This window comes from Phlebotomus papatasi, chromosome 1, assembly GCF_024763615.1.
Source record: "Phlebotomus papatasi isolate M1 chromosome 1, Ppap_2.1, whole genome shotgun sequence".
Lineage (NCBI taxonomy): Eukaryota > Metazoa > Arthropoda > Insecta > Diptera > Psychodidae > Phlebotomus > Phlebotomus papatasi.
The window spans coordinates 15,919,773-15,942,779 of record NC_077222.1 but is presented as its reverse complement, the minus strand read 5'-3'; the positions used below and the strand labels follow the sequence as shown (position 1 = coordinate 15,942,779).

Sequence of the window (23,007 nt, the reverse complement as noted above, 5' to 3'; positions counted from 1 at the left end):
CTGGTCATTAAAATTTGCTGAGTTGTGATCTTGAAACGCAATTTTGTGGTCCAAAGTCAAGCCGCGTTTATCTTGATTTGAGAAATGAGATTGAGAAGAAGTTAGAATTTGTTCTTTTTCTTTTAATTTATTAAAGGTCTACTGGCTGGGTCCTTGTACATTACAAGCATGAATTCATGCAGTTTTCATCCTTGATCTATCATCAAGGACATCAAGTGAAATGTCTCAAATGTATCTTCAAAGTTGTTGTCACACTTTGCAAATTCCAGTTAAATCCCATTGCCTTCAGCGATTTAATTCCAAGTTCAAGTTCAACAAAAAGATGAATAGTGAAAGAATAATTATGCAGAGCATTCAATTTCCTGTCCACAAACTGCAAATTCTCTTCGATTTTCAATATTCGTGGCATTTAACAGAAGGGAAGTAGATATACAGTAAAAAAAAACACATTTTGTATTAAAATTTAATTATTCATATCATATACCATTCTGCTAGAAAAAAAAAGAATCAACAAAACATTTTAACTTATTCACACAGGATTACTTTCCAGAAAGAAATGTTACAAAATAATAAATGTGTAATTGACATTATTATAAACTATTTAAATAAAACACATTAATTATTTGTATTTGTACATATTTAGAGGTATATGTAGCAATTTTTATTTAGATTTTAGCGATGTAGAGGCAGAATTCAAACTTCTATTTAAGTAGAGTTGAATTGAAAGTGAAAATGATGATGAAAAAAAAAATCTTTCGGAAAAGATGAAATGAAAAGTATTTAGAAATGATGAATTAGAAGAAATCATGTGATTATTTCAGCAGGAAATATTAGTTTTTTTTGTTCGACTGGATATTCATTTAGAATAAATTTCACAAAGTATCCATTAAGCAAGAAACAATGACCGTAAAGAATATTTTCAATGTGTTTTAGATAGCGAAATTGAGAGAAGACGAAAGAACAAGAAAAAAAAATGTTTCTCGGCTAAGCAAAGCAACAAAAAACAAGAACACTAAATTGTTTTTGGTTCATCAACACGGAACGCAGATCAGAAACGTCTTCACTAAGCAAGGGGCATTTCACTAAGGCAAAATTGGTTTTCTATTTTTGATTTTGTTAAATGTTTGCCAGTTTGTAAATTATTTGCAAAATATTCACGATATTAGGAATATTCGTAAAATATTTGCAGAATATTCTCAATATTTGAAAAATTTTTGCGGAATATCCTCAATATTTGCAAAATTCTAGAGGAATATTCGCAATATTTGCAAAATTCTTACGGAATATTCCCGATATTTGCAAAATTCTTGCGGAATATTCACAATATTTGCAAATTTCTTACAGAATATTCCCAATATTTGCAATTCTTGCGGAATATTCCCAATATTTGCATAATTCTTGCGGAATATTCCCAATATTTGCAAATTTCTTACAGAATATTCCCCATATTTGCAAATTCTTGCGAAATATTCTCAATATTTGCAAAATTCTTGCGAAATATTCTCAATATTTGCAAAATTCTTGCGAAATATTCTCAATATTTGCAAAATTCTTACGGAGTATTCCCAATATTTGTAAAATTCTCGAGGAATATTCTCAATATTTACAAAATTCTTGCGGAATATTCTCAATATTTGCCAAATTCTTGCGGAATATTCCCAATATTTTCAAAATTCTTGCGGAATATTTCCAATACTTTCCAAATTCTTGCGGAATATTCGTAATGTTTGCAAAATTCTTTCGGAATATTCTCAATATTTGCAAAATTCTTACGGAGTATTCCCAATATTTGCAAAATTCTTGCGAAATATTCTCAATATGTGCAAAATTCTTGCGGAATATTCTCAAAAATTTTCAAAACATTTGCGTTAAATTCATATTATATGCGAAATTTTTGCGAAATATTTTCAATATTTGCAGAATTCTTACGGAATATTCTCAATATTTGCAAAATTCTTTCGAAATTTTCCCAATATTTGCAATATTCATAGAATATTCTCAATATGCAATATTGAAGAAAACCCTAATTAAAGCGGAGGATTATTAATTAAATCGCGACCGAGTCACCAACGTGTATTCTAGAACTCGCAGGAGAATTATAGTGACCTTTTGGAGGGTTAACCCCAGCGCAACCCCAAACCCATTCTTTGACAATCGGCGAGACTGAATAGAATAGCCATGCGCATAGCCCTCCTCAAGACGTTACACCAAAGAGAAGGGACTATATTCAAATTCAAATAGAGCCGTTGAACGCTGTTCTACAATACTAGCAAAATATTCACAGAATATTCTCAATCTTTTCACTGTTAAAAAAATATTCACAGAATATTCTTAATATTCGTAATACTTGCAATATTCTCAAAACATTCTTGGTATTTTCAGTAATTCCCAAATATTCGGGTTATACATTTACACCAGTTATTCTAAATAAAGATGTTAGCCAGGGGTTTATTCTTGGGTCTCTACTCGTCTTTCTGCCTATATTCTATTATATTCTATATATCCTGCGTTTCCAATAGGGAAATTCTATAGTAGTCCGACAATGTCATATGACAAATTTAAATTGTTTATGTGATAAATTTGGAAAAATTAATCGCAAATCAGATTCATATTGATGATTGAGAGCTTCATGAAGCTCCTGGCAATGGCCTTTCCACGCTCTCTGGGCTTTAATATTCTGCTCCCGAATTTACCACACAAATTTGTCATATGACTTTGTCATACTGCTAATGAATTCCCCAGCAGACCATACGTATTCCAGCACCAAACGTTCTTTGATGGAAATAACGACGAGAGTACAAAGTAGTTTCTATTTCCCGCCACAAATCTCTGGTTCTTTACCTCTATCTATTCTCTATCCGAGGTAATTGAAGTCATTGAAAACCTGAACTGCTGCTTCTAATTTATTTCTTATCATGTCAGGAATTTTTAAGAGAGAATTTTCCTTTACATAGATAAAAATATTTTGTAAATCGTCAATCAGAGAAAGTGACACTGAAATCATCCAGTTTATTTTCGGAGTATGCATTTCCCTATTAAAACAGTTCACTTCTGCTGTGAGCGTCTCATATATGTTCCTTTGATTTGAATGGTTCACTTGAATCTTTGATTTTGATTCTTTGTTCTTGAATTTTTTGAAATTTTGTATGCACATTTATCACGATAGATTATGTTTTATCGTAAATTTAATACTCTTTTCATATTTCTCTTATCTGAGCGCACACCAAGGATGAGTTTTTCATTGTTTTTATTCGTTTATTCCGGAGATAAATAGGTGTCAAAACAGTGACCCTTTCAAAGGATCATCGGTGACCCTTTCATTTTCACCAGTGCACAAAAAAGTTCGTACTTTTGTCACGAACATTGTTCATAACGTGATCACTTGACGAGTATTTATTATTCTTATAAATATTTGTTCGTAAATGTTCGTAAACACAAAAAATGTTCGTAAAATTTTGCCATTTGTTCACAAATGTTTGCCAGACAAACAAAAATATACGAATAAATGTTTGTAAAAGAACAAAAAATGTTCGTCAAGTGATCATTTTAAGAATATTGTTTGTAAAAAGAATAGAAACTTTAGGAATTCATAATCAAATCATTACAAACTATTTGCAATATTCGCAAGATTTTCGATATTGATAAAATATTTGTAATATTTGCCAAGTATTCGCGATTTATTGGGCAATTTCAAAATATTCGTTGCAATAATTCAAGAACTTTTTTTGAACGATAATCCGGTGTTCGTCGGGTGGGAGCGGACTAGCTCAGAATAGAAGCCTTTTTTCCCATCCCATCTAAAAGCCTTTTCTTTCTGTTCCGAATTAAGACGTTGCCCCAGATGTATTGTGACATTTTCGAGTAAGTGTGCAAAAGAGTTGATGTAAATAAATGTTAATTTTTTTGAATAAAAGTATTTCCTTCAGCCGCTGAAGAAGGTGCGTAGTGCACCGAAAGCTCTGGGAAGAAAAGGCTTTTATTCTGAACTAGACCGCTCCCATCCGACAAACACCGGATTATCGTTCAGAAATTGAGTATAAGTCGGTTCTCCTTATTAATTCAAGAACGATATGGGAGACTGGGACAAAAAGTCACAAATCGAAAAATTCAAAATTCAATATCTTCCAAGGTAAAAAAGATAGCGGCTCATTATTTTTCTATACATAGCATCCATAGACCATCTTCAATGTCGTAAGTTTTTTCGAATTCGAATAAGGAATTTAGAAAATAAAAAATATCGAAATTTTTAGCCCTATTTTTGAAATATTTTCCTTGCAGAAGATAACAATTATTACCTACTTATTTTCCAAAATTGATGCACTGGTGAATATTTTTTAAATAATTTGGATTCTTTAATTCTTTAATTTCACAAAAGTTCTTTTCTCCAGAAATCCTTTTATTAAAAATGGCCACTTGGGGTAAAAAGTAACAAAAGGTATAGACAGAGCAAAAAGTAACAAAAAAGCGAAGAAATTTCTGATGTCTTACGGCGAAAAGAAACGTCATTACCATGTCTCGCCGCTTTTTGTTTGCATTGGTCAAACGATTTGTAGTCTTTTGTGTGTTTTTTTTCTAAAATACCTTGAAAAACGCTTTTCTTCTTTTTTTCATTTTTCTCGCAGAGAAAACGGTATTTTACAAAGGTGTAGATGAATAAATTTTCTATGAAAATATGTCCTCAAGGTATTTTTTCAAATTTGCGGAAGCCCGTAATGAAGCGAATCAAAATATAATAATACCCAATTTCTGATACTATTTGCCCCAGCAGTTTTGAGAATGGTCACAAAATTACCTTTTAGAAATTGGCTCGATAAACGTATTTCCTTACAAAATAGAGGAATATTACTTTCACAAAGTTGTAGAGCGGTAAATTTCCTATAAAACTTCGCTAATTAGAAATTTTTGAAGCGCTCGAATAGCTTGTAAAAAAAAAAAAAATATCCGTTTTGTGACTTTTTGCCCCAGTCTCCCCTATTCAAAAAGTCATCGCATATGTTATCTGTTTTTGCAAGTGAGATGCCCCTTGTTCCCAACGCACAGCGTTATGATGTTACCTGCACGTGTAACTACTTTCGATGGTAAACAGACCTTCACCTCAGCATAAAAGCACCCAATGTTTTTGCTCCAAAACTTCCCCAATGTATGTGTGCAGAAAAAAAGCTCCACGAGAGATCAATATCTGAGACATATAGTTTATAAATTTTGAGCGACCAAGTACAATTAATAATTGTTAGTGTGAAAAAAAAAATTACTAAGTTGAGGCAGCTCAGTAACTTATTTTGTCAATTGCACAACAAAGTCTGAGACTGATCACTCTTATGTTGTTTTGTTTTAACCACCACGAGGCCACTCTGAGAAAAATTGATCATGCTTTAATGCGAAGATTTCTGAGAAATAATTTTTCAACATTAACGGATTTTGTTAACAAAGCTATTTAAAATCTTTTTTTTATTTATTCGTTCGAAGTTACATAGGTTTTTGGGTGAACCACCCAGGCAGATAAAAAATCTGTTCTAATCATCTCTGATAGTCATTGTTTCATCCATACAATCTCGAATATGAACATCTAATTACAGTGCTTCAGCTGAAAGACATAAGTAAAAACAATAAAAAACACATTTTAGAAATACGCAAACATGTCTGATGTAAGAAAAAAAAACAACTTATCGAAAGAAAAATAATAATAATAAAAAATTAGAAGGTAATGTTCATTGAATTGAGCTTTTTTTTAATTTTTCACAAAAATGATACAAATAACTTACAAATATTTGCCGTCTGAACTGATAATTCTGTATTTTTTGTCTCTGTAAAAGTCTCTAGCCACCAGGAGGAGGGAAATAGATCCAAGTGCTAGGCAAACTATCCATCCTACTAACTGAAGTGGTTCTAAATAAATCACAAGGAACGACAAGGCCAAATTGATAAGAGGTGTTAGATCCAACATACACTGAAAAAACAAAAAGAAAAGAAAGGCAATTGATAAAAAAACTAACACAAAATGATCAATTGTTTGTGAAGATATTTTGCCAAGTAAACCTGGAAAAACAGATATGGGAAATCATCTGCAAAACTCAAGGTAACGTATACCTCAATTAAATTAATAACCTAAATTTACCAGGTGAAATATTTCAAAAGTAGCTCCTTCTATTTACAAATACTCCATTACAAACTCAATATGTCGCAATTGATAACATTTCAAACAATTTTTGCGAAGCATTGCAATCGATTGTGATCTTTACCACATCTAAAACAGGATCGAAACATCATATTTTGAATCGCAACTTTGCATAATGTGCCCGATTTTTTGGCACTCCTTGCAATATTTATTAGGTTTTCCTGATGGAAGCCACAATATTACATGGACAATACTAATAAAATGCAATACTTTTAAAAATTGCAGATACTAAAATGTTGGAAAAAGGATTATTGCTTAAGATTGATCAAAAATCCTACTCTTTATAAACAAAACTCAGGTAGAACGCATAATATTTCGACTTAAGATAATATTTAGCAAATCATGCACTATTCAAATTCCATAAAAAAAAATTATTTTGAATGTTAGAAAGGTCTCATCAGTGAAGACTCACGAAGCTAATAAAACTTAACCACCTAGATCATAAAACGTTAGAATTATTCACACCATTCACACCTTGAATAGAGCTAAAAAAAACAAAAGTGAACTTACATATTCTAGCCACAGCATTGGTACCACCATATCGCTAAACTTCATGAGATCAGGATTTGAGAACCCAGACAATTTTCCAATAAAGATATTGCTCTGAGATCTTGCACATTCCCTCAGCGGAACTCCCGTCAGTGGTTCCGCAATAATAAAACTTCCATGATCTTCCTCATTTGGAGTCATTCCCTCGAGCTTCTTCACCCACTTGCCGGTGCGATTGAGGAAGTGGGGCTTGGAGATGACTATTGGGAAGCCATGGTAACACTTTGAGGCATCGCTGAGTCCATCGGGATATTCAGCTCCATCTTCTCCACGGTAGCAATCCTCCTCGAGAGGCTGCGTACGGTCGTAAGTGCTGTCCGGCAGGACGTATTTCTTCCCTGTTACCCCATTTACAGTGACATCCTCGGTGTAGTAGAGATAACTCGGCCGGCAGATGGTTTTGCGCCAATACATCAATACAGATTCATCTGTAAGACGTTGAGGATAGAACAAGCCTTCAGTGGAGTTCTCAATTGTAGCATAGCATTCGCCAATTTCTGGCCGAAAACCAGGAACTGTAGGTCGATCGTTGTACAGATTCATCTCGAAGAAGTGCTCATGTCCATGAGCTGTTCCAATTTTGACATTTTGTCGGTCCGAAAACGACTTGTAGATCTATAATGGAAGGTATTATTAAGTAACGGGTTAAAGCTTAAACCGCTTAAACGGGTTAAAGCTTAAAGCTTAATTTTCTTCTCAAGCTGATCCTTGAACACTATGAAATTTTTTTTTAAAAAATGCCCTTTTAAAGAAAATTTCCCCTATCCTTGTATGCCGAAACGTCAGTTTTTTTTTTAAATCTTTTAAAAAGAAATTTAAAAAAGGATATTTTTGACGAAAATTGCTTCTAGTGTATAGACACCATAAAGGAGCAGAAGGAAATTTATAACCTCCAAACCCTGATCCTAAACTCCCTCAGTGTATTATAATTTGGGTTGATCCTTTACAGCCAAATTTTACGGGTTAAAAATTCTCAAGAATCAGCCTGAGTTTGGGGATTTGAAAAGTGGCGAAGTGATGAATAATGGTAAGGAAAGGAGCGAGGTCGAGTGGGTCCCGGGGTCCCGGTCCCGACTCCTAATACAGGGTTCAGACTTAAAATTTAGTCATATGAACCAACTTCTCTAAATTCTTATCAACTTTGACTTTGAATTTAGGGGATGTCTTTAGTCCCCTGCATTTTGAAAACTCTTCTTCAATTCTAGCACTTGAGGATGATCGTTAGACCAGATTCAGAAAAGAATCCTTAAGCGCCCTTATGGTCTTTGGTGCATTGTTAAGTGTTAGAATTAAAGAAAAGCTTACGAAAGGCAGGGGTGCAAAGCCAGCCCCGAAGTGCAAAATTACCCGCATACATTTTCTCGGTAGGTTTTTTTTTTAAAGAATTTTGATTTAAGAATTGGATATATTATGGGCGATTTATCCATTAGCATTTGAAAAATTATTAAAATTTCTTGTTGTTTAGGATTCCAAGACCTTCGGGGACTGGGTTAAAAATTTCAATGTATAACACTCGTACAAGTATCTGTACCCCATACCGATACCTATACCGCCGTAACGTCCATGAAAAACTCTCAAACCTGAGGACAAATTATTGAAATTGTACTCGCACCCGTCAGCTCTGTAGTGGCCGAGAGAAATCCACTCGCACACCCCGCAAATTCTTGAGTACGTGCAGCAAGTACTTTATATTATAAAGAAGTAATTACAAAAGGATTTGAATCTGCCGGGTGTGCGAGTGGATTTCTCTCGGCCGTTGCGGGTGACTTTGCACGTTTTTTCGCTGTTTTTCAACTTTGCCCTCTAAAAGTGGATAGTTAAAGTGAAGGGAGGGGGCTTTTTGAGTAAAATTATTTGTATTCAGTTATTAATGAATGGATTTTGTGCCACTAGCATTAATTTTATAAAATTTTACTATGTTTAAAAAAATCAAGAAAAAAGGCTTGCACTGGGGATAAGGTGCGGGTGACTTTGCACTTTTTAATAAATACTAAAAAATCAACAATTTCTGGTAATAAACGACAATGAAGATCTATAGATCTAAGGGTAATATGCACGAGATCTACAAGATGACATGATCGCCATCTTGATTTGACGTTTCTGTCCGCCATTTTGAATAACTGTCAAAACCTAAAACAGGTTCGATTGGGTTGAAATTTTAGTATGTTGTAGCTGATGTCGAGACCTTTTCAGAACGTATCTATGTCCCAGTCTACGTCAAGTATTTACCTAGATACAGAGGCTCAAATTTTAAAATTTTGAAATCATCATATTTTGGCGTTCTTTATTTACTAATCCTTAATTTTAAAATCTAAATGAAATGCCCCAGTAACCATTAAAAATGGTTGAGGCTTTTATTTTATGTATTTATTTACTCTTACATAATTAAAAAAATAAATAAATGAAAAGTGCATTTATTAATTTTTTCATTTTTTCATTTTTGCAAAAACAGTTTTTCAAATCTTCAAATAATATGCTGTTATAAATAAAAACATTACTTTTCTTTTTGTTTGTTATTTAGATCTCATCGCCTAACGATAGTACTGTCTTTTTTGTGATGATTTCGATAAAAGAAGCTCTCCGTAGTTCTGCATTCATGAAAATGTCAAAATTTTGAACTTGGAGCTCCTGTATCCAGGCAATCGCTTGACCTAGGTCGTATGTTATATATGTTCTGAAAAGGTTTTGACATCAGCTAGAACATACTAAAATTCCAGCTTAATCGGATGAAATTTTTGTTTTGACAGTTATTCAAAATGGCGGACAGAAACGTCAAACCAAGATGGCGACCATACCATCTTGTAGATCTCGGTCACTTTATCTTAAATTATCAAAAAATTGGATAATTTTTAGCCAAATACTTCTCTAATAAAGCTTTAGAAAGACCATTACATGCAATTTTATAACATAAATCATGCGTTCTTAGAAAGATAATAGGGAAAAAACATATTTTAATAAAAATAATCAACAAAATCGAAGTGGATTATTCTAGCCAGATAAATTTAGAATAGATTTGGGCAATTTACTACTCTGAAATCGATTTTGGAATTGAACCTTCAGATAACTTTTTCACGGAGCCGTTTTTTGACAAAATACCTATACTAGGATTTCATTGACTATTACTGAAACTACAAGAATCCTTTTGAGAATCATTGTACCTTACTTGGTACTTAACATATCCCTATATACTTTGACATAGTAGACCAGATCGGCGAAGACTATCAATAAGTGCTAGAATTGTTCAAACTCTCACGAACAGCAGAGTGCAAAGTCACCCCACGAGTGCAAAGTCACCCGCAACGACGGTACGATTTCAATAATTTGCCCTCTGCATGGTTTTTTTTCTAACTCATAAGACTATTTTGCTCAAACAGCCCACTTCACTGAGAGAAATCCGAAAAAGTTAAAATAACATTCCGGAAATGTTAATTTTATCCTGCAGTACTGATCCAAAATCGGTGTAAATATTACCCTTTTAAGTTGTATTAGAGGTTAAAGTCACCCTTTTTCATGTTAATTTTACCCTTAGAAAAGGTGTAAAATTAACATTAAAAAATGTTGATATATTTTTACACCTAAAAAGTGTTAAAGTTATGAGGAAAAAATGTGAATCGCACCCTCTTTTTTTCTCAGTGTTTAAGATTAATTATTTTCATCATTTGGTCGTTTCATCTAATTCAAAGAGTTAACAAATGTCACCTTTTTTGTGATTTGAAGACTTTTAAATTTTTTTTAATAAATATTGCCTTCGACCTAGAACCTCATTTAAGAAAAAGAAATCTTATATAGCCTTAGGGCCTTGATAGATTTGAGGATTAGCTGAGAGACGGTTTAGCGTAGTGATAATTGAAATAATGGTTAATCATATTTCTATCATTTTTCGCTAAGCCGTGTCTTGGCTTAAGTCTTAAGTGTGTTAAAGACCCTATAATCTTATTATATATATAGTGAAATTTTTTTTATTGGTGTTTTTAGAAAACTTTAGATTATGAACTATTAGAAACTGGAATGATTTTTTGGAATATTAAGTGAATTAAATTTTATCCATTAAAAATATCTGGATTTCTTACTTAACTAAGACATATGAAAAACAGGTTTAACATTATGAATTATAAATGAATTCATAAATTGAATTTCTGGAATTTATTTGCTTTCTAATTAAGTAACAAGTCAGTTTTTTTTTGGAAAATATTGATGTCTCACTTTTCCTTAAGAAATAAAATACGGTAGATGAGGGTGATTGATCCCTTGCTGTTCGCAAGCTTTTTTTTTATTTTCGCACTTAAGAATGATCTTTACCACTCAAATATAAGCAAGTATTTTGAAAAATAGGGCATACTAATTAGACTTAACTTTCTTATAAAGCTTTTTTTGGGAATGAAAATCATAAACTAAACATCTTAAGGATTTCCGTTTCAAATTTTTTAAACTGGAACATTAAAAAAATGCAATTAAAAAATTCTGGGTGATAAACCTTAAGGACAAGAATGTCTAAAATTGAGGGTCAGACAATTTTTTTCTGACTTCTAAAAGGAAAACATTAAGGGAAAGCGCGCTAAGTTCGGACGACTCAAGTTTCGGACATTTCAATTTTTTCTATATGTTCCTTATGGATTTTACCCATAGCTTTGAGGCATTGAACTAGCTGGGCCGAATTCATTTAAAACACATTGAAAAAAAAATGAATTGTTTGAAGCATAAATAGTCCGAAGGTAATGCGCTTTCCTCTACAGTAAATGGCCGTAGGAAAATTTCATCTTTGGCTCTTTTTAGGTCGTATTGTCCTTAACCCTTACCGGACCGCAGCATATGCTTCAAGCCAATTTCAACATATTTTTAATCAAGAATATCTAAGCTCAGGAATTAATTGAGGTCCTACAAAAAATATCTTACATTTGGACATCCTTATAGTTTGTAATCATCCACGAGAATAGGATTTTTATCAATTCTGAATAATTAAAAAAAAAACATTGTTTTTCACAGAACATTAATATGCTGCTTTGGGTACTCAGAGTCCCAAAAGAGACGAAAGAGGTAAGAGATCCTCTATTCAAAAGCTCACATTAATTTAGTTTAGAAAGTTTTGGCTATTTTAAAAATTGAACTATAATTCTAATCCAGAGGATAACTCATTTCATAAGCAATAAGAGTGACTCGAGTTCCCTGGTTTTCTGAAATTATAGATGTCCTGAGTTCCTCGGGTATACCATGAAAAAATTTATTAATTCTCTGGGTTCTCTATAAAATACATAGGTTCCCCGGGTTCCCTGAAAAATTCACAGGTTTCCCGAGTTCCCTAAAATAGGTTTCCTAGATTCCTCATGGATTTCGAAGAGTCCTAGTTCAACGATCTTCGTTCTTTTCCTGGATTCCACGTGGTTTCCCTGTCCATTGCCTCTATTTTTCCTTCTGTTCAGTTCCAATGAAACACTAATTACAGCATTTTAATGTTATTAAAAGTAAGATCCAAACATATATTTTTTTTATTTAAAAAATTTATATACAGTACTATATAACTGGTAAAATGATAGTGACATTGTGTCCGAAAAAATTGGTGAAGAGAGTTTTACAGATTTTTGTTCGTGCTTCTTAGAATTTCCCTTAAACTTCCTGTCAGTACGACAAACATTGAAAGGATCATGAACGTCTCAAAGCGATTGAAAAGCTTAATAAGAGGAGCCGTCTTGAATAGTGAGCATCTCAATTTTTATACAAAATTAAACATAGGACAAGGTTTAGCACCCCACCTCCCTCCGTTCATTAATTTTTCTCAGTATCCCGGGTTCCCTTAACTCTTTAAGGACGAGAGGGTCAAAAATTGGGGGGTCAGAAAAAATTACTTTTCCAAACTTATTTGAGTCTCTTATCATTCTTAAAAGGTTAACTGTTACTGATTCGGGCTTTTACCTTGTATTCGCCACTGGTTTTGGAAGAGATTCTTTGGAGTTTCTTAGGATAGATTAGATTATAATGAGGCAGGAGGGTGGTACAGGACCGCAGCATTGGAGCCTTCATTTAGGCTTATTATCTTCAATTGACTAACACTTTCTCAAGGGTAAGATAAATCAAGCCAGCCCATTTTCCGGAGAAATACCATTACAAAGCGCGGTTTTATCCTTTTTAAATTTCTGGTTACTTACCGTGTGGAGAATTCCATAGTTATCAACAGGAACCATGAAGGGTACTAATTTTTCGCCCAGCCTCATTAAGCTTCCATCCATATCCCACAAGTATTTATAGATTGTGGTATTCTGGAAGATTGAATCTTTGGATTGTCTGAGAAGTACATTAAATGCAATCTTCATGAAGAAAGGTGAATCGTTCAGTCGAGAAGCCATTGCCTAGGATTAAAATTGCATTCTGTTAGAAGTTCCTTTCCCTGATCTTTCAGTTTTTGATTAATGTTAATGCTTTCAAAATAGAAAACTAACCAGAATACCCAGATTAGGAATGATGATTGTTCTATTGAGGATTCCTGGCTCATTTTCTTCCTCAAGAAACTCCACAGTTCGAACGGCTGTGAAGCTCATTGTATCATTTTCCGGATGAAATGTAATATTTTCATGAACAATATTTTCTCTGTACACAATTGGACCAATCTGTTGGAGTTTTAGCATTTCATCTCCTTGGAGGAACTCTTCGTGATTGATCACTTCGAAAATGAACACACGCAATCGTACTATAGGATCTGGTTTTTTCCACCATTCGTATGGGGGCAATAGAGGTCTCATACGCAATTTTTCATCAAGTACCAAATCTTTGACGGAAATTTTGCTGAATACGCATCCGACCACAATAAACATGATGCCAATTGAAAGAAAAATAATAGTACCTGGAAAATTTGATGGTTTTGGTTTAATGCTTAAATATTATTTGAAAAACGTGTGAAGAACAGTAAAAGTCTTAGGTTTATAGCATGAGTCGCATTAAGAAACTTTTAATATAGGTGACAGACACTGAGCTTTACCTTATGTACCAAAGACAAATAACACGTGTTTGCGTATTTTGACTTTTTGGTCTTGATGATCATGATGATGGATGGATAAAGTTATATGACACACTATAAAATGATTCATAGAAATGATCAGTTTTTTATGAAGGGAATCTTCTTATGCTACCAGAATTTTCACTATAAAAATTCATCGAATTATTGTATATATTAGAAATTAACAGATGAATGTGATCTTAAATGTTTCAACACACATTTACCACTTCTCTCATGGTAATATATTTGTTTTTTCTAATATACTTCTTTTTTACACCGTCAAACAATTCATCTTGAGAATGCCAATTTGTTTTTAAAGTTATCTTGCGAGATTATTGGCAAACATTTGCAAGAAAGACAATTATCAGCAGAGTCCTTGAGTTACTGTGAAATTTTTCATTTTAATTACATTTTACTGTTTACGGATCTCTTTTTAGAACTTAATTTTTTGGTACTATGTGTATTCTAAGTTTCACGCATGTTTCATTGATGATTCATGAATAATTTAACGTTTAATTAAATATGATGTTTATGTTGACTTTTCGGTTTTGAGCTTTAAAAAGAAATACAAAAGATATGCAATCACAAAGTGTGATAAAATAAAATTTGCTAAAATTTCAGACAAATAACTACGCACGTAACAATCAAAATTATTGTGAAAAGATACGTCATAATTTTGTTGATTGAATTGTAGAATTCCAATAACATTGTGCAAATATCTCCGGAATTCTTGTTTTTGTCTTGGTCAAATTATAAAAAAGAGAATTTAATATAACTTTTTACAAGCTTCGCAAAAAGCTTCTCTCATTCTCTTTTGCAATCTGCATTTCAAATATTTATATTATGTACCTAAGTATTCTGGGCTATTTTCGCATTTTAATTCAAGAGACATTTATATTGCAACTTTAAAATCCTGATCTTTGTTCTTGTTATTGCAGCTTGTTTAATTTAAAAGAGTTGATATTATTATTATTTCATTTAATATTTCTAATTCTAAACTAATTCTTAAGAATTTGTGTATTTTTTTTTATTCTTTTATCTAGGATACAACTATTTTTTCAGTAAAAGTAGAGTTTTGAAAACAAGAACTAGGGTAAAGTGATACAAGTTGGACATAGTGTTACAAGTTGGACAATTCGCCGGTACAAGTTGGACATGGCTTTTTTCTTGATAAATACAGTACAAAATTTGTTTTTAAGCACAAGGAACCAAATGATAAAACTAAAGCATTAAAAATATACAAATAAAAATGAAGTACTAAATTTATCAAGAAAAAAAAACTCTGTCCAAATTGTACCATTGTCCAACTTGTACCACTTTACCCTAATTAATAAAATTATGCTAATATTAAATATCAAATAATAAGACATTCCTTTTTTAAAATTTTTCGTAAATGTTTGTAAATTATACAAACCACTATCAAGTTCGTAAAGTTTGTGTTTTTTTTCACAAACATTGTTCGTAACACGATCACTAACAAACATTTATTCGTAAATGTTCACACAAAAACAGAAAAAATTGTAATATTTTGCTCTTTGTTCGTAAAGTTTTGCCAGACAAACAAAATGTACGAACAAATTATTGTAAAAGATCAAAAATAGGAGAATCACCAGTAATGACGAAAACCCCTTAATAAAATGAAATGAAATAAAAAGAAGAAAAACTGTTTGTCAGGGGATCATGTTACGAACAATGTTAGTGAAAATAGATGGCAAAGTATTCCAGCTTTGTGGGCTGTTTGAATTCACGAGAGAGAGCTTTCTGAGTATTAACTTTCTGCATGCTTTTCGGGTGCATATCGTTTTACTGCATAGGAGGATGTGGGGCACCTTTGAATGTGGGGCAACTTTGGGAAATCGGAATTTTCATCTATTTTTAAATAACATTGAGCCTTATAATGATATAATTTAGCTGTACAAACAGATTGACAAGCTAAAATACATTATAATATGGCTCAGTTCTATTTAATCATAATCCAATTTCAAAACTGGCCACATTTAAAGGTGCCCCACTTCCCCCTATTAAATTGATTCATAAGTAAAAAAAAACACCATTCAAAAATAAAAAATAGCTTAAGAAAAGCACATTTTAGAATGAGTAACAAGCATAGGGGGAAGTGGGGCACCTTTGAAAGTGGAGCACCTTTGAAATTGGGATTTTTCTCCTATGTTTAAGTGGAACTGAGTCATATGATAATGTAATTTAGCTTCTCAATCTGTTTATGCAGCTAAATTATATCACGATACGGCTTAATTTTATTTCAAAATAGGTGAAAAATGCCATCTTCAAAAGTGCCTCACTTTCAAAGGTGCCCACTTCACCCTAAAGATAAATAAAAAAGTAAATACGTGAAGGGTATATCATTTACCGGTACTTTACCGATTCATTACCGATTCAATCCGGTGAAACTGGGTTCGAAATTTTAATATCTATCGAAAAAATCAAATAGACCTTCCAAAATAGTTTAACTATGATCTTCGAAAATTCGATACCGAAATGGTTTTCGGACATAGGTGTCTAAGGAGGAAATATTTACCTTGACTATCTCCTAAAGATAGTACAAATACCAACAATTTTGTCTAAGTGAAATGCCTCTCATTTTACTTTCATTGAATATGACTAATATAATGATATAATACTTTTAATATTTTTGATATTTGATCCACCCTGCTCCTGAGAATATTCTTCTTAGCAGCATAATTTTACAAATCTTAATATTTGCAGAGCAAAATATTAACAATCTCACCTAATATTGTCCCAAGGAGCTACGCACGATCTTTTTTGGCGTAAAACAAATGTTTTATCACTCCCACATTATACAAGCAAATATTAAGATTTACATTGAAATTCTGGGAAAATACTGCAAATTGATATTGACATTCATTTTTAAAATCACAACATTTAATCTGAATAAATTGGGAAAAAAATTAAGAACACAAGAAAAGGAAATTGGAAAGAAATTCTTGTAAAACTGAATTATCGAATCAAAGTATTGAGGATGAAATATTTACGAGAGATGACTTTTAACCTAGACTGAAAGGTACTAATGATGTCACATGAACATAAAAACACTCATAGTCATTAAGATCTACTAGTCTGTACATGAGAATGTTCTCAATCATTAACTTTTTGATTCAAAATTTCAGGAAGAGGTACTTTTTGATAGGGTCCAAATAGACTCAGGGTGAACCTTGAGAATATTTAGACTGAAAAATTCGGAAGCAAAGGATTAGGTAAAATAAGTTTATGAAAAGGACCTCTAATTGATGATCGTGTCCGCAATGTATGACAGTTTGGGATAAATCTTTCCTGCCAAATTTTACAAGCTAAATACTCGAGGATTAGCCTGAGTCTAAGGCTATGACCTTCAATGACCTTCGGTCCTTTTTCAAGGATAATGTTTAGGAAAATCTGTAAAACGTGGGGGAAGTTAAATGATGGTATTTGTACTAATCGTAGGAAAATCTTCCTTGAGCCTTCCTCTAAAAATTGTTCTTTTACTCCAGAATTTTAGAACGTATCGGCAGTATTGAGATAAAATAATGCGTTAAAGATATCTCAGAAGCTTGACATGATGTTCTGTAAATGTCTTTGGGAAATATGTCTGAAGACATCATGAAGACCAAAATAACTCCTACTTAAGTAGAATAGAAGCCATGGAGAGATCGATCAATATTATTGTAAGGTATCTTAAAGCTTGTAGTTTAAAAATATTTTAAGGGTAGCTCTATAATCCTTCGATTTTTACATACACATAAATATATCAACTTGATACATAATTCCTTAAAATTGCTCAATTTCAATAATTTGTATAAGCAAATGCAAGGAGTTTCGATGAGCTGAACTACTTCTGAACATTGATAAATCGTTATAAAATGCTCTAGGCCTTGTTATTTTTTAGTAGTAGATCATGAGTAGTCATAAATACTACTAAAAGTACAGAATATTCTGCAAAATATATTCTTATTCAAAATAAATTCTTAAAAATTATCTACAAGATACCATAGGACTTCTCTATCAAACTTCATGAGATTGCCAAAACTCTTCTTTTGCGAGACCAAATTTCTAAGATTAAAGATAACTTTCTTCTGCAATGCAAAACCTCCGACCACTCGGTTGTAATACAGGCTTCAGACCTAAGGCTTAGCCACCTGGCTTAAGTCCTCTAATTCCTTATCAGGCTCGATATTTTAGGAAATTGTTGTTTAGGATTGGATCTTAATGGCAAATGCTCCATTAGATTTTAAAAAAAATCAATAAAATTCCTTGTTATTTAGATTTTTGAGACCTTCGGGAACTGAGCTAAGCCTCAAGTCTGAAACCGGCTTAAGTCAATTAGGATTTTAAATTTAAACAGTATCATTTGTATAAAATACATATCTGTCTCACATTAAATCAGTAAGAACCATATTACCTTCTGCTTAATTTATTTTTCTTAATCTTTTATTTCTGAATATAATTCAAATATTCTTAACAAGGTATTACAGTTGAAGCAAATCAATGATTTGGAATACTTACAATGTCATTATTTTGTAAATGTACAAAATGTAGCTCAATAAAATATTTTATAATAAAATATATTCTGAAAAGTTTTTATTACAGTAAACTTGACAATTTTAAAGCGTTCATAAAAGTTTAATTTTGAAATTTAAAACTTGATTGACTAAAATGACTGGCAAAAGCTTTTCAATTGAATATTTGGAGATGTTATTTATTAATGAAAATTGTAAATTGAAACTGCCTCTTCCATTCTTTCAGAACTTGAAACAAATCCTTTCAATCCTGAAAGACTGAAAGTACTGAAATTAATCCTCGAGTTGCTAAAATTAACGACAAAGGTTACTTAAATTGACCCTCTCTGATATCTAAAATCAATCCGTTAACCGTAATATTCCGTAATAATTCGTGATATTCAAAAATGATTTTAGGATTTTGGAAACTTTTTATCCATCAGTTACTTAAATAAATCGCCCTACGTCTAGTTACTCACATTTTAGTAATTTTACTTAAAACCAAAAAATCGAATTAGGGTAAGGCTTTCAGGCTTCGTATATACTCTGGATTCAAACACTTAATAATTTTCCCGTATTCCTCTAATAAATTTAACCCTTTGGCAATCTATATTTAATCGGTGCCGGTTAAAATCCCGACCAGAACGCCAAAATTTCGAAAGCCAAAATCCCGAAAGCCAAATCCCGAACGCAAAAATCCTGAAAAGCCAAAATCCCGAATGGGTCAAAAATCTCGGAAAGCCAAAATCCCGAAACGCCAAAATTCTGATTCGGGATTTTGGTTTTTTGGGATTTTGGCACATTCGGAATTTTGACCTTTTCGGGATTTTGGCGTTCTGGATTTTGACTTTCGGGATTTTGACCGGGAACCATATTTAAAAGCTAGTTCAAAGCCAGCATATAAAGTGCGTACCATTACCATAAGGTCACTTTACAAAACTCATTTTTTTTCTGTATTCGTTTTATTTAAATTTTTTCTGCAAATTACTTTGAATTGAATTAATTGACAATAGATTATTGTAATTTTTTGACACTGCAACGGCTCTCCCATATTTGCATTGAAGAAATGCTGATTTTTATGGTTTTCCAGTGTATCAAAACCATAAGTTCACTTGTCAATAATCACATTTTCTTCTATATATATTTCTTTATATAATTTTTTTCCACAAAATACTTTGATTGGATCCTATTAATGATAATTTTTTGACAGTGAAACATCTTTCTTAAATTTGTATTGAGAAAATATCACTGGTAAAAAAAGGTGGATCATTTTGATTCATTCGCGATCCTTTTGGTGAATCAAATATGATCCATCTTTTCAAATGTTTCATTTCGATCCTTTTTTGAAAGATCATTTTGATCCATTGCAAAAGAATCAAATTTTGATACTTTGAATGGTTCACTTTGAGGAGCTTTTCAATGGATCAGCGAATGATACTCTAAAATTGATCAAATGGAACTTTTAAAATGATGACTTTTTAATCTTTTTTTTTAAATGTAATGCATTTGCCCTTCAAAACAAATTAAAAGAAAAACATATATATCTGAAATATTTCCAGATATGCGCTTCTAAATGTTCCGAAGCTTGAACGTAGAGCAAAAAACACTTTTTACACAATGAAAATCTAAGGATTTCTTTCACTATTTGATCAACAGAAAGTTCTCTCTTTCCGGGGGTGGAACACCGACAAAATTACTTGGAATTGTACAAATCCGTGCAACTGGGGATTATTTTAATTTTCACTTTTTTTACTCACTTTTGGCAAATTTTTCACGTTTTCACAAGTCTATAAACTTAATCCTTTTTTACCTATAACATTATTATTTGTAGAAAAGCGTCACTAAATATCTAAAAGGACACAAATTCCACGACAAGCGCACCCCGTTTATTTATGCGCTCAGCGAGTGTCAGTGACTGTCACTGACGTCACTAAAAGTGGCGTGATTATCCAAGTGATCCATTCAAATGTATCACTTTTGACATATCGTACCAAATTTTCAATCGCTGAAATATCACGGTTAAAATTTTAAAGCTATCAATTTATTAGTTAAGACACGTTCCCCTTATATGAGCAAATACAGTAAACACATTTTTTACTGTTTTAATGGTTTTATTTAGTAGGAAAATTCGTGGAAAATAATCGCAATAGTGATCCAATTGAAATGTTCAATTTGATCCATTTGAATGTTATCCCATATTTTCTATATTTTTTGACGTAATATCCTGAAGATTGAAAATAGTTGTCTCAAAAATGTCTCATTCTGCCTTGTTATATTATTCCTTTAAACCTAAAAACTCATTTTCACTGTTTTCCTTTTATTAGTTGCCAGAAAAATATTCTTGAACATCGATCTTTCTGAAATGATCGATTCGAGGAACCTTTCAATGTATCATTGAATGTGATCCTTTACTTGGATCACTGAAGTGATTCATTAAAGAAGAATCAATTCAATTCAAGTGATTTGATGAAAATGAACCTTTTAGGCCATGATTCTTTTGAAATGATCCCTGGTGATCCATTCATTTTTACCAGTGATCAATTTTATACGTTTTTGATCGTAAGACTACGATAATGTTAATAAATTCTTTTGTAATGTTATTATTCGAGATAATTTTTATGCAAATCTTTAAAATTAGTGATTCCAACATTTTTTTGAAGTATTTCAAGAATGTGATTAGGCATACTATCGATTAAATTTTCGATGAACTTTTCTTCAGGCTTGTTGCAGGTATCCAAAATTGCAGATTTTAACTCCAAGACGTATGTGTATTGGCAAATATCGGCGAAAATATGGCAAACAAGAATCCCAATTTTTCTCAATTAGATTGAAGTCAGGAGTTCAAGAGGTCAGATGGTCACGCCAAGATTTTAATAGTTATTCTGAGCTCGGATCCAAAATAAAGGTTTTGCGCTCATATGATTTCGAGCATTATTCGCACTTTATTTGAAGCCTGAAAGTCTTCCCCTACTTAAAGTAGAGTTTACCTTAATTTTAGTACGGTTTAAGTAAAAAATTTCTAATTTTAGTCGAGCATTTCTATTCATAAATCGTCTTAAGTAAGTTAAAATGCTTTCGACTCGACCGGTAGTCAATTTTTTAAAATTTTATGGTACATTTCTATGAAATGTTATCACTGATTCGAATTATTTATGGAATAATTGACGTAATAATGTTAAATCGGTTAAATCATACGCTAAATATTATAGGAAATATAAATAAATTGTATATTTATTGATATAATACCGGTCGAGTTGAGGAACCGGTCGATTCGAGGGCATTTTACCTTAGTCAAATTTATTCTAGATGATCAAACAGAAAAAGTGGCAAAAAGGATCAATTCCACTCTATTCAATTTTAAGGATTTTTTTTTAATTTTTGTATGATTGATTTGCACTTTTTATTAACACAGTGCAATCTATAAATTCGAGCACTTTGCGAATTTTACTTTACCATTGTTCTTGGATCATATGCAATTAAAATTTTCAATTCTATCTCAAGATTAATTCTCTTTTTTTTCGTGACATGCAAAAATAATTTATTTAAGAAATCGCCTTGTATAGAGATATGTATTTAAACTAAAATTGGTGCAAAAAAATTTAACTTCTCGGGAGTATATTATAGTATTTTTACAAGGTTATGCCCACAAGAAACTGGAAGTCAATCTTCATCACTTTGTGCTAATTTTTGTGCAGATTGCAAAAAAGAAAAAAGTTAGTTAAATCAAATACTTTCATCAGTTATTAATTAAGTCACTACGAAGAGCAAGAATACCTAATTTTTGCATGCTTTTTCCCACATTCTTTACGATTTTTGGGGGCTATTAAAATTGCACACTAAAGTTTTTACCTATGAACTAATTTATTGCAGCACCCTAAAAACTAGATGTTACTTAATGTTTCCTACAAAACGTTGCAACTAATATTTGGAGATCATTTCTAACCGGTATATTAAAAGAAATATGACCAGTTCGGTCATTTGCAATTTTTATCACTTTCACTGTTAAACTTTTTTGTCCTAGTACAAAAATTCTTATAAAACAATTTATTTATTTTTGTGCCAATAGCCGGTACTTTTTTCTAACTCACTTTCATTTGGTGAATTGAGATGAGTGGTTAAAAAAATTTAGGTAAATTCATAACTAATTTGCGGTATGAGATTTTATGAAAATTGCACAATTAACCCAATTTGTTGGATCTGCTGAGGGTCTAATTTCTGAATAACAGCTTTTTTCCTTTTAATTCACTTTTATGAGGATATTTTTATTAAACGAATCACTTTTTTGTTTTGCAAGAAAAATGGGAATAATTGCAAAGGAGAAAAAGCATCATGATCATTTTGTGAAAATTGCATGATAATTTTTGATATGGTGAAATTATGAAAAAAATTATCACTTATATTTTTTTAGCTATATTGATAGGGGAACTTACGACGGGAATTTAAGCTAAATCCCAAATCTGTGATAGTGTTATTATTAATTTCTGTGTCATTGTTCACAAGATTTGCACTTATTAGTGGCTTATGCACTTTATTTTTCATTGTCCTTTGTACTATTTGGATTTTATTATTAGGACTTCAATAAAATTTTCCTTTGCTTAAAAATTAGAAATTTTTAAAATCAAACGAACTTGTTATTAGATAATTTTGATCCTCTCGCTTAGAGATCTAACGGAGAACTGATTCGATGTTGGGCGATATTAAGACTTCATCGTCTTCTGTGTATCAATTTATGACGCCAAACACTTGACGAGATTTCTTTTGCACAAGCATAACTTGAATTTACTGGG

General features: G+C 32.0%; 1 protein-coding gene across 1 annotated transcript; it reads right to left on the bottom strand.

Annotated features, from left to right (window-relative positions):
* Positions 1-5,424: 5,424 nt before the first annotated feature.
* On the bottom strand, positions 5,425-22,898 carry LOC129797989 (platelet glycoprotein 4-like). The gene is made up of 6 exons (XM_055840917.1): positions 22,651-22,898; positions 13,156-13,556; positions 12,865-13,065; positions 6,686-7,339; positions 5,763-5,947; positions 5,425-5,584 (listed from the first exon to the last, which is right to left on the bottom strand). Exons 1-6 carry the CDS (start codon positions 22,757-22,759, stop codon positions 5,581-5,583), a joined length of 1,554 nt encoding a protein of 517 aa, XP_055696892.1. The 5' UTR covers positions 22,760-22,898; the 3' UTR covers positions 5,425-5,580.
* Between the last annotated feature and the right edge of the window lie 109 nt (positions 22,899-23,007).

Coding starts and splice junctions, on each gene's coding strand:
- LOC129797989 (XM_055840917.1), bottom strand. CDS start 22,759: ATGAAAAATAAAGTGCATAAGCCACTAATAAGTGCAAATCTTGTGAAC. Junction 13,557..22,650: donor ATTTAGCTTAAATTCCCGTC/GTAAGTTCCCCT, acceptor CAAATTTTCCAG/GTACTATTATTTTTCTTTCA. Junction 7,340..12,864: donor ACTATGGAATTCTCCACACG/GTAAGTAACCAG, acceptor CTTCCATTATAG/ATCTACAAGTCGTTTTCGGA.